The following is a 12,425-nucleotide window of genomic DNA, read 5'->3' as shown; positions in this document are numbered from 1 at the left end:
ACACGTGTGTTCAAGGTAGCTGAACATAGGACAGAGGGGAAAGTGTCACCCGTATCTATCTATCTATCTATCTATCTATCTATCTATCTATCTATCTATCTATTTGTACAAACTATCTCAACAGAAGCATCTTATTGCCTCTTTCTATATATAGGAAATAAGGCAGCTCTGTTGGACTTGAAAGTTCACACAATGTCTTTTCCAAATAGTGATCCAGCGCTCAGTGCGTGGACTTACGTGAGGACACAATAGAGCAACACTGCCACCTAGGACGGGCTACACCACCCTGCTCATGTGATTGAGGTGATTTCCAGTCAAGTCTGACATGGGTTCTATGGTTTACATGTCCAGTGTGATTGGCACTTTGTCACTTTGACATTGTCATTGTCCTCAATATGCGACAGATCCAAAAAATTAGCCATATATTTCACTTTTCTTTACTATTCACGTGAAATTCCCAATAATTCGTTGGTGAAGATAGCACACTGTTCAGCCACAGGGGCACAATATATCGATGATAAATAAAGTTTAGTTTAGTTTGTTTTATTTATGCTTTGTCTTAATTTTTTTTAGGGTCATCGCTGAGAGGGAAGTCTTTTTTAACCCTTATACATTACCAAATAGGATAAACAGAAAAAGGACGCATTTCCTTTTTCCTTTGTTTTCACATGTAGATTAAAAAAACAGCATTGACTTTTATATGAGTCTCACATTGGTGGAGCAGAGTTATCGAGATTTTTTTTAAAATAGAAAATTATCAACAAGTCACCAGTGCTGTTTTTGACGACCACGGTGAAAGGAAAAACACTGATTGGTCTGAAATACATATATTTGGATTTTAATCAAGAGTTTAATTGATAATAAATAATTTTTAAATGGATCCCTTGGAGCACAGATAATATTTTACGATGATGATTCATTCATGCCTCAGAGAGATTATGAGCATTTTTAGGACAGCTGAGGACTTGAGGTCCATCATACACAAAAAGTAAGTCTGTGTCTGTCTGTCAGAATTAAAGATTTTTAAATTGCTTCGGAATAACACTCATGCTGTTCTGTTATGTGGGAAAAAACTTGGCTTGCCTCAGTGTTTTTCGCCAGAAACCTTGTTAACACTCGAGCGCAGTTGTCTCAGTTTCTGTCCACCGTCTAGCAATGTCATCACACTCGGTGAAGGAAAAGTGAGGTTTTAATCTCACGTCTGCAAATAACTCACAGGTAGGCTACATTTGTCAGAGACAGTAAGAGGTGAGATGAAAAGTTCAATATAAGTATTAAATCTCACAGCTTGGATATTATTCAAAATAAACGCACATACCTCGAAAAACACTTGCAAGTGCTCAGACCGCGAAACTGAAAAGGCCAACAAAACTGATGTAGTGGCGACATCTACTGGACATACTGCAGCGTTGTTGCAAAAGAAAAGCTATATACAGTATATCCAAATAAATTCTCGACTTGGCGTCCTCTGTTGGTAAGCAGGTAGACCGTTCTTGAACTAACAGGGCTGTGAAGCTTCAGTAAAACAGCTCCTCAAGTTTCATTTAACACCACTCATTGTGGAGCTAATTTCACTATTTAAAGTGTTCCAACATATATCAGACTGTGCTACAAATTCAAAGATCGATTATATGCAGGTATAATACGCATGAGATGAAATGCAAATTATTAGAAGAGTCTCTGCATTAAACTAACACTGTCTATAATTAAATCATTTTGCCGAGTAAAATTCTGTAAAGAAGAGCAAAACAGACCACGCGTTTGTGTGTAATTTTGCCACTTTTTCAGGGTTTCAGATAGACGTTGGGGGGGTTAAAACCGTTATTTTAATTTTAAACCGAGCCCGCGCTGCGGTGTGTCCACTTCCCTTTATTTCTCTTGCAAATTAAAGCCAGCAAAACCAAACAACTGAAAACGGAGAAATCGCATTATTTAAGTGGTTACCACAGCACAGTGGCTATCTGGCCCTGGTGGTGCTGAAAAAAGCTGCATCTGTCATGCGTTACACTACTGTCGTAAAACGTTTCTGTCTGCTGTTGCAATGGCGTTTGCTGCGACAGCACTTTGCGGCAGCAGGGAAATCGAGGAGAAAGCAGCGACAAACGTCGCCAGCGGATACATTATCGCCTCAAAAACCCTTGGATTTATGTAATATTCGGTGAACTGACTTGTATATTGATTGTATATCCCTTCGCCTTGTGGATGAGATAGTGTTCAACGTTTTCCAAGCGTGAATCTCCACCTTAATGCGGTGGGATGGCCACAGTGCCGCCTGGGCCTAGTAGCGCACTGCCTGCATCCCCGGCTGAAATTCCTCCTTTCCCCGGGGCTGGGGGCGCGGAGCCGGCGGGGGAAGGCGGAGAGTCGGCCTACCACAGGGGGGACTGTGCACCCGCCGATACAGGGAAGAAGTCGCAGCCTGTAAGCGAAGTCAACACGTCGGTTAAGAATAAGCAGAAAAACATGCTAGCGCGAGCTAGCCCGGCGGCGCTGCACCTCAAAATGCAAGCCCGAGAGCAGCAGCAGCTAAACGGCTTGGCCAGCCCCTCAGAGGACGCTGACAGCCACCAACACACAGGGAACCGGCCAGACAATCCGAGACCGTCCGTGGACAACTGTGACAGCAGCAGCAGCGGCAGCAACGAGGAGGCTCCAGCCGCTAGAAACAATAGTGAGCATTGCCAACACGAAGGCCACAGCCCCTTCTCCAAAAACGGCAGTCACTCTCCCCTGGTCAACAATAGCATGAACGGGATGCCGGGTTTCACAAGAACTGAGGCGGACCACAGCCACGCCGGGGACGAAGGGAAAGAGGAGTTTGACCATACAGAGCCGCCGAGACCACCGAGCGTCGAGCCGCCGGACGCTGCCGGGCCCGGCGGAGAGGACAGCCCCGCTGACCCGCAGCAGCCGCCAGCCGCGGAGCTGGCCCGGCTGGACCTGAGCAGCTCTCCCGGCCGAGCAGAGGAGGAGAGCCACGGCATCCGCTATGTCCGCTACGAGTCCGAGCTACAGATGCCGTGGATCATGAGACTGATCACCAAGGACTTGTCTGAGCCTTATTCAATTTACACGTACAGGTACTTCATCCACAATTGGCCGCAGCTCTGCTTTCTGGTGAGTACGACCCCGAAACCACCCATTGTGAAGTAAATGTCTGTGTTCATTCTTTAACTTTGTCGATGAAGTGAAGATAAGGTGTGAGCCCCCCTCCCAGCCCACGGAGGCTGGGTGTTCCTGCAGCCTCATAGCTGTCACCTGTCAGTGTGTCTCAAAGGCAGCCAAACATAGTGCTGACACACACACAGCTTAAACATACACATGTAAATGTCTTACTGGTGGCACATTGGTTCGGAGGTTGTGTTGCATCTGTTGGCAGCTACACCACCCACTTTTCTATCACAAAACCTCCAACCTGGTTAGCTTTTGTGGATTTCAATCTGAATTAATTGCTGTCCAATCCAGACAAGCTGAGCTGTCATGACATCCTGTTTAGTTCATCAGTAATGTACATATCTTGTGTCCAGTCATATGTGTGCAGGAATTTAAGGTCAAGTAAAGATTTAAAACCTTTACTTTCCAGTTTTGGTAAAGAGTAATGTGCTTTTAAGTGGGTGTTTCCTCTTGCACCTGCAGTGTCCAGTTAGTGCTCTCCACTTAGAAAAACACGGTCCATTCTTTGTTTATCCTCTGAGCCTCAAGGTCGTAAACTTCCATTTCCAGTTTGTCTGGAAAGCCGCATGTGACATAAGAGGAAGTGCCATGAAATAAAGGTCAGAGGTCAGCTCTGAGAGCCAGCAGAGCTGGCTGGATGACAGCAACTGCACAGGAACTGTTGCTAGGCTTTCAGCAGTCACACAGAAGAACTAATTGTGTGTGTGTGTGTGTGTGTGTGTGTGTGTGTGTGTGTGTGTGTGTGTGTGTGTGTGTGTGTCACAGGCCATGGTGGAGCAGGAGTGTGTCGGAGCCATAGTATGTAAGCTTGACATGCACAAGAAGATGTTCCGCCGTGGCTACATTGCCATGCTGGCCGTTGACTCGAAACACAGAAGGAAAAGCATCGGTGAGATCAGCACTCTGCATGTCCCGTACAGAATAAACAAAAAGTCTGTCCTTTCATGGTGTGGAGCTCTGACCAAGTTGCGCAACAGCGTCTTTTGTGCTTTTTTTCTGACAACCAAATCACTTTATGTAAATGCAGCATTTAGATAAGTCACACACTCTGAGTTGACGTGTAACACCGTGACTTTGCACACCTTTTGCATTTCTCATACCGTCAAACGTCAAGCCAGAAAAAGCAGAAAAACCAAATGTTCTTTTCTTAAAGGTTGTGTTTCATGTAACTGTGTGCCATCACTGACTTGAACTCTTCTGTGTCAGGTACTAATCTGGTGAAGAAGGCCATCTATGCCATGGTGGAGGGTGACTGTGACGAGGTAAGATCCACAGACCCTTTCCCACTGGAGGACGTTTCGATCAATTCACGTCTTTCTTCTTTAAACTATTTTAATACATCCGGCAAATGTCTAAGTTTTTGAGAAAAGCCTGAAAAACAGTTATGGGTTTGTGCCAGCGTGCGCGGGGCTCCTGACATTGGCACATATTTGCAAGCTTTGTGCCAGCGTGTTCACTCACACTGTTAACGTAGGCAGTAGACCAGAGGACAGTTTTGCAGCTACCAACCAGACTGAACAGCAAAAGAAGAAGGAATCAGAAATCACTGGAAAATGCAGTAAAAATGACTAAAAGAAATCTTTTGTGCTCTTCATTTGATTCGTCTTTCTAGTTTGGTGTGGCCTCTGTGCGGGCATGAACCAAAAGAAAGCAAAAGTGCTGCTGGTGCTTCAAGGCCAACTTTTCTTTCCCGTCCTTCACTCGTCTTAGTTTGACTGTAGCCTTGGTCTGACGGTCAGCTACGTCCGAGCCTTTCAGTCCCTTCCCTTTTCTACAAAAGTTTTCACTGGCCCTGCTGTTCCTGAATGCGGACTTGAAATGTTTTGAAATCACTAGAAGTTTAAGGTGGAAATAGCCCTGACTAACCTTTCTCCAGCCCTTTGTTGACTGAGGCCAAAGGACTGACACGGTAATTCACTGCTGCGATTATTTTCCTGTTGGTGTGATTTTGTTCACAAAGCCACCAAGTACATTCTTTTATAGAAATAGATTATTTTTCTCATCAATCAAGCTACCACAAACTCTGTAACTGTGTTGCAAGCTGCATTTTTTTCAGCTTTGGTGCTTTTGTATGAGCAGGCAGTTTTTGTCTGGATCCAGCAGAACATTATTATAAGTTGGGTCCTGCAAGTAAAAAAACTACACAGGTTCCAGTTGTTCTACTGGTTTTCTCAACACGGACTAAAATGCATTTAAAATGCAGTTCACGCTGCTGCCAGCTTTCCAAAGCATACCATAAGATTTAAAAAGCCTAATGATTTGATCTTCCAGTTTCCACTGGTTTGCTCTCGAATGCCTGTTGAAAAGATCCTGGGCTACCAAATCCAATTTAAATTCTCAAATGCTTCTGCTTATAGACTGCAGACTTTTTTTCTACTTAAATATAAGACCTTCCTTGAATGCACAAACGAGAAACATTGCTAAACTACCCCTTTCGGCATCTGCATTACTGCACAACAGCATATCTGTTACAGAAAATATGTTACTCAACGTCGCTGTAGTGGGTCACCCATCTCAAGCATGTTTAAGGTAATGGCTGCTTCATTGGAAAATTGTAGTGCAATGAATAGAGACTAATAGCTGCTGGGCAGAAAGGAAACTATTCTAATAGCTTGTGTACACTTTGGGAAAATGGTTCACCGTGTTTATGAAAAATACTCAGCCCCTCTCAGATGTTCTGTTTAATCTTTGCACAGTATTGAATCACAGTGGACCTCATTAGATTCTTTGTTAGGCTGCCATTCATTGCGTTGTCGCCACTAAATATTGACTGACAGCTGTACTTGAATGCTTAAACTGAGTTCTGATCAATATGTTTGAGGGTTGTTCTCCACTTTGATTAAATTGTCTCTCTGTTGATCTGTTTGAAAACCGATGCTCATTACATCCACTGTGATTCTGTGTTTTTAACTATTCTGAAAAAAACTCCAAGGTGCACCATGATACTCGTTATTTGTTGTGTTCTTGAGTTTTATTGTGAAGATAAATGTCAGGATAATATCTTAAGTTTAGTAGGCGTTCTCACTGAAGATGGATTTTGACATGTCACAGTGGGAAAAGCGCTGCTGTAAATAACAACACTTATGATGGCTGAATTCAGCTGCTTCAGTTTCAGGGTCCTGCTGCTGTGCATGCTGGCTCACTCTCTCACTGCCATGGCCTCCTGGGAGAGCCTCATCATTAATGTGATGTTGCTGCATACCCTGTTTTCCTTACGACCAGTCAAAATGTCTGCTCCATGACATGGTTAGCCCGCTGTAGCTCAGGCTAACTTCAGGCACAAAGGTCAAAACCACCTTTTTTTTTACACTTTGTATGTGTGCTTGAGACACGCGGAAATAAAACATGAGACACTGGTGTAATTAGTTTACTCATTGAAGCTGCCAGCTCCAGCTGCTAATCCGAGCCCCCCCCCCCCCCCCCCTCCACACCCACACAAAAGCTATACACAGCATCTATGAGACCATGTGCCTTCAAGCTAATTTGCTGGCTTTGCATACTTCTTCTAATTATGTACAAAACCCAGCTGACTCTCGAGACTATCTATGACTAGCTACCAAGCTACAATGATAAAACCTAAAACCAAGACACCGGTAAAGTCGTAGGGTTGAGTGTGTTTTCTTTACTAAGGCACTCTCTTGTGCTTAGCATTAGATAAACAGCCCCGCTATCGCTGCACTGAACAAGCAGAGACAAACTTCACGTTGATGCCATAACAGCAAATAAGCTCATTTCCAATAATGTCCTGCTTTCCTTTAATGACACGTGCTGACACGGGCCTCTGTGTGTCCCCAGGTTGTATTGGAGACTGAAATCACCAATAAATCAGCCCTGAAGCTGTACGAGAACTTGGGTTTTGTCAGAGACAAGCGGCTGTTCAGATACTACCTGAACGGAGTGGACGCGCTGCGGCTCAAACTGTGGCTCCGCTAGAGGAAAGAAGAGGGGACGGGGGAGGACGGGACAGCGGGTGCTGTTCACCTCGTACACTATCAGCTTGACAGCCTGAGCTCTGCCCTGGTCATTTCACTCTTATACACACACACACACACACACACACACACACACACACACACACAGGAGTATGCACATAGGTATGCATAGATGTGCAACCACACCCTCTTTTTGTCCTTGACCTCTGAACAACAGTTTGTGTAGGCAGACATGGACTAACATCCCACCTGATGTTTTCATGAAGGGGCCCCTGATACTTTCTGTGACGAGGAGGGGGGCGAGTGAGGGTGGTCTCTGGGATGACCTTGACTGGGGACTAGGCGACCTTTTTGACCTTCAAGCTTGGATGCCGCTTTGACCGGGACGCGAGGCAGCTCAAGTGAGGACGCGTGTCCGAAACCCCAGAGGACATGGCACCACACCAAATCCTCCTGCAGAACACAGGACGAACACAGACTTAAAGAAAACGACAACACGTGAAGCAAGGAAGCAGGGCGGTAAAAACAGACTGGGAAGAAAATATTTGTGGAGTTTATTTTTGTGTTTCTTTTTTAACCTTGTAAGTTGGACAGTTGATGGAAAAGCTATAGTATGACTGTGTGTTTGTGCCGCCTCTTTATTTTTTTTTTTTTGGGAGGTGTTTTTGTGTGCATGTGTATGTGGCGTGGTTGGTCTCACTGTGAGCAAGTGTGCGAGCGCATGCTTGGTTGGAGTTGTGCGAACTGTCGTATGTTTTTGTTCCCCACCCTGTCCAGTGGGCGCAGCCGCTCCCTGCTGCTGTTTCCATCACCTTCCCCGGCCTCCAGGACTGAAGCCTGTAAAGATATGCATGCATTTATTTTAATACGAGTGCGGGGGAAAGCAAGTGCGTGTTGATGAACCCAGTCTGAGGCTAACCCTCCGAGCCCCTCCCTGTGTTTGGTGTTAGCATGTTGGTGCAGAGCAGTTGATCGACACAAGTCACTCCATTAGCACCTCAAACCTTGCCCAGCTGGTGGATCTGCCACCTTTTCCCTTCAGTGTCCTTCACTGAATCTCATCATCAAACAGTATATGTGAGGAGCGCCTCTTCAGAGCTCGTTTTTTTCCCCAAATGCACTGCCAGCTGCTACAAAATTCCCAAAAAGGAAAAAAATGGAGTCTCTCAAAGAGACTCCTTGCCAACAACGGTGTGGTCAAACACATCCTAGCCGCCTCAGTGTGCTCCTTTTTACATTCGTCTCTCTCTTTCTCCTCATTGCAAGTGCCACTCAATCCATCAGCACTCTCGGCCACAACTGCAGGGATCTGCCCGCTAACAGGCTTCACACGGCAGCCTCGGTCGACCTCTGGTCTGCGCCTGGCACCAGACCGGAGGCGAGGCGTTACATATGCTGGTTTCCTGTTTGAGTATGCTGTGTGTGCGTGTGTGTGTGTGTGTTTATCTCTTGATAAAAAGGAAAAAAAGACGAGTATTCTTAGCAGATTATATTTTATTCTTGTGTTCGCTTTCAGTTTATTTAGATTGTCTACTTTACACCTGTATAACCTCATGCTGCTGCAAAAGCGGCTGAGTCAACAATGCACTTCCCAGGTGCCCTAACCCGATGCACAACCAACCTCGCTCACATCATGTCATAGATGCACCCGGACGTTCCAATCCACACTAATTAAGGCAAAGAGAGTTTGCTTCAGCCGCTTCTGTTTGTTCTTTAAAAAGTAAAATGAACAAAGGTCGGATGCACTTCTTTGGAAATTGCTGCAGTGTGTATGTGTACGTATGAATGAGTCTGTGTGTGTCTTGTTGTTTTGACAACGGTGTGGATCTGTTCTGTTAGACTTTCATTTCTCTGCTTTCAGAGGCCCCCGCACAGGAAAATCAGAGCCTTTTGAGTTGCTGTGTTTTGCTCCAGCCTTATAAGGACGACAGGAAGGAACAAATCACACCTTTAAAAAAAAAAAAAAAAAAAAAAAAAAGCGTTCCAGGATGCAAGTTCGTGCTCAATGAGACGCAGAGGGGCAGGAGACCGTTGAGAGGTTGAGAGTTGAGGGGAGAATAAACCCTAAATCAAAATTTGTACGGCCAACTACATCAAGGGTTTTAAATGCAATATTGAGTAAACTTTTTGCTTCCTTTTAGCGCCTCAAATTATGCAGTTGGACATGTGTGATTTTTGTCATGCCCACAATATTGAGAGTAGAAAGCACTGCAAGACACTGCCATGTGGCACAACTGACAGACAGAGTAAAATCTACAGATTCTTACAGAACAAACAGAAGTCTCCAGGGAACATTCATGGTAGTCAGATAATTTAAAGGTAGATGAGTTAGTCTCTATGAGTGACACTACAGGACTGCGTTCATGTTTTGGGTTGATTTCCCCTTTATTTCAGCTGATGTCTCACCCCAGGAGTCCAGGACTGAAAGGGAGAGTAGATGTTTACAGAGTTTCCACCCACATGCAAGTTTGTGTCTGTGTGCATTTGGAGCAATTGATCAGATGAACTATATTTCTTTCTTCTTTTTTTTCCCCCAGATTTGTATATGAGTGTTGTTCTATATACTGAGCGCATGTTTTTTTTGTTTGTTTGTTTGTTTGTTTTTTCGTGAATCGTCTGTTGGGAAGGGGGCGGTTTGGGTTGATTTATCGGATTTGATTTTTATTTTTAATTTCTGTGCTACTTTGGCCCATCAAAAGGTGTTCTGAGCAGTTCAAAGTGGGCATATGGAAGTGCTCTACACCCGAACACCAACTAATATCTTTGCTGCTCATCTGACACTGTTTCGATTTTAAATTATCACCCTGTGTTAACTGGTTTATTTTGGAGACATCTGTCCCTGTGTTTGACACTTTTTTCTCCCTTTCTGTGTCCCCTCACTGTCCCGGCCTTTTCCTCTTTTACACAGTGACTACTGATGGATGAAAGGACAGGATATAGGTAACACTTTACAGAATTAACCTACTGTATATCCATCTTTCTAAACAGTTGTCAGTATGAGGAGGTGTTGTAGACTTTGAAGGAAAAGGGTCTGTTGTTGTTTTTCTCCTGTGTAACTCTGGCAGTTCCATTAGGTATATGGGCATTACAGCCTGTGGCAAAGAGCCAAAGGGCTCAGTTTAGACCATGATCACAGACCGAAGGGCTTTGTCATCAATATCAGTTTGTAGCCACGGCTTGTGGTGTTGCATAGTTCTACTCAGCTTTTTCTCTGACAATGCATTTGGACTGAGGTTTGACTTGACATGCCAATTCAGTGTTCACAGATGTCAGAAGCAGTTTTCTTCCCTCGTCCTGGACGTCCTGCTCCATCCAGGTGACTTACTCTAACATTCACAACCCCACCTCTCTGTCCTCGCCTGGGGCGACATCTGCCATCCTACATTTTGAGTGTTACAATCATAAATTTCCCCAGAAACCAGTTTGTTGTTCAGATAAGCAAGATTTGTCCTGGCTGTGCCACAAAAAAACTGTGGTCCCTACAACCAACCAACCAACCAACCACAGGGGCTTCCTGCAGTCTTTCCGGGGTGGCCGGCACCGCCTCCACCGCCATCCACAAAGTGTGCGAAGGGGAGAGCAAAAGGTTTTTCTGCATGTCAGATTTCTGTTTGCCCTGTTCCTCTTCCCTGTCCCCTCTCTTGATTTTGATCTGGAAATGTCCGATAGTTTTTATTTAATGTGGAAAAAGAACACAGAAATAAATTATTTGATTTTTTTAATGCTGTAAACTGGGTTATCTTGTCTGCTGTCTAGTGGTTTTTCATTTAAAACAGACCTCACACTTAAAAGCTGTATGATAGTGTCACAGTTAGGCATCTAAAAGAACTGTTTATTTCATCACATCCTGTTTCATATCTACATAGAGACAAAAAAGTGCACTATTTTACATCACACTTACCCTAAAACAGTATTATTGCATATAAACAGGCAGTTGTACGTTAAGCATATCAGATGGCACATGAAGTTACAGAAAATATATTGTCTTTAAACAAAGACCTTGTGTTATCATTGGTTTTACAAATGAGTAGAGATCAAATGTTTCTTGTATCTTTCTGTCTGATAAGTTTATGGCAGATAAGTTTTTAGGAAATGATTCCTTATTTTCTCACAAAACTTAAGGACTTAAACTGCAACTCAGCAATGAGACATTCTTGGACTGAAAGTGTCAGCCAAAACGTCTCCTTTATCTGTCCTTGTCTGAACCAGATTAACAAAAAAACCACTATTGCGCAAAATGAGCTGGTTCAAGAAAATGTCGCTTGTGAAAAAATATGAACCTCTGCACCAAGTGTTTCCAACGTTTGTGCTTTTCCAGCCAGCAGAAATCACTTTCTACTTTCTCTCAGTAGAATGAAATCTCTGCAGCGGGTCTGTGTACGAATAGACTTGGACAAAGTCATGCACTTAAAAAAAAGAAGCATTTTGCAAGCGGCAAAATAATGAATTCATAGCAGAGTTGTCTTATATTGTACATCAAAATCTGTTTTATGCTACATACTTTTGTAGGATTATTGTATTTTGTATGTGCGTCTCACAGTAACTTAATAACAAGTTGAATAAAACATTTTACATTTCCACAAAATTCACATTTAAACGAAGCTTTAATTGTAATGAATTTATGTGAAGGTTTCTAAAACGTGAGGGAAAAGTTCAGCATTTTGGGGAAACAGTTATTCGCTTTCTTGCCAAGAGTTAAGTGAGAAGGTATGAAGCTAATGTTATAGTCAAGAGGTGCTTAGCTTAGCATAAAGACTGGAACCAAGGGGAAAGAGCTAGCCTGGCTGTGTCCAAATGTAGCAAAATCTGACAACCAGCTAAAGCTTTCCCTTTAAAACTGTCTGTTTTTTTAGCAATTAGCTGTAAGGTATCCAGCAGAGACTCCATGTTTTTGTATTAATTAAACAGGTTAATTAGTGAGTTTTAACAGCTGCTGGTAGGCTGGTTTCGGGACCTTTGGACAGAGCCAGGCTAGCTAAGTTTATGCTAAATTAAGCTTACTGGTTGCTAGCTCCAGCTAACTGACACAAGTGAGAGCGGTATCGATCTTCTCATCTAATTCTCGGCAAGAAAGTGAATCAGTTCATCAAAATGTTTAACAATTCCTATAAATAGCCTACGTGTGTATCAAGTAATAAAACATTATTTACACTACCATGACTGACCCCAAGTCAGCTACATATACAGTACACATATTTACATTGTTTATGTAATGAAACTCCTCTACAGCCCTTTATTATTACTTGACAGAAAACCTGCTGGTCCACACGCTCCCCCTCATCTCCACAAAGCCCAAACTTCAATTCACCAGCGACACTT

General features: G+C 43.6%; 1 protein-coding gene across 1 annotated transcript; it reads left to right on the top strand.

Moving 5' to 3' along the window:
- The first annotated feature begins 2,076 nt into the window (after positions 1 to 2,076).
- naa30 (N-alpha-acetyltransferase 30, NatC catalytic subunit) lies at positions 2,077 to 10,841 on the top strand. Its single transcript, XM_041959298.1, has 4 exons — positions 2,077 to 3,117; positions 3,940 to 4,063; positions 4,381 to 4,436; positions 6,970 to 10,841. Exons 1-4 carry the CDS (start codon positions 2,257 to 2,259, stop codon positions 7,105 to 7,107), a joined length of 1,179 nt encoding a protein of 392 aa, XP_041815232.1. The 5' UTR covers positions 2,077 to 2,256; the 3' UTR covers positions 7,108 to 10,841.
- The last annotated feature ends 1,584 nt before the right edge of the window (positions 10,842 to 12,425 follow it).

Source organism: Chelmon rostratus, chromosome 18, assembly GCF_017976325.1.
Source record: "Chelmon rostratus isolate fCheRos1 chromosome 18, fCheRos1.pri, whole genome shotgun sequence".
Taxonomy (NCBI): Eukaryota; Metazoa; Chordata; class Actinopteri; order Chaetodontiformes; family Chaetodontidae; genus Chelmon; species Chelmon rostratus.
This window is presented reverse-complemented; position numbering and strand designations above follow the sequence as displayed.

Excerpts from the sequence above, each read along its gene's own strand:
- naa30 (XM_041959298.1), top strand. The coding sequence starts at position 2,257 with ATGGCCACAGTGCCGCCTGGGCCTAGTAGCGCACTGCCTGCATCCCCG. Across the intron at positions 4,064-4,380 it reads ACACAGAAGGAAAAGCATCG|GTACTAATCTGGTGAAGAAG; the intron begins GTGAGATCAGCA and ends CTTCTGTGTCAG. Across the intron at positions 4,437-6,969 it reads TGGAGGGTGACTGTGACGAG|GTTGTATTGGAGACTGAAAT; the intron begins GTAAGATCCACA and ends GTGTGTCCCCAG.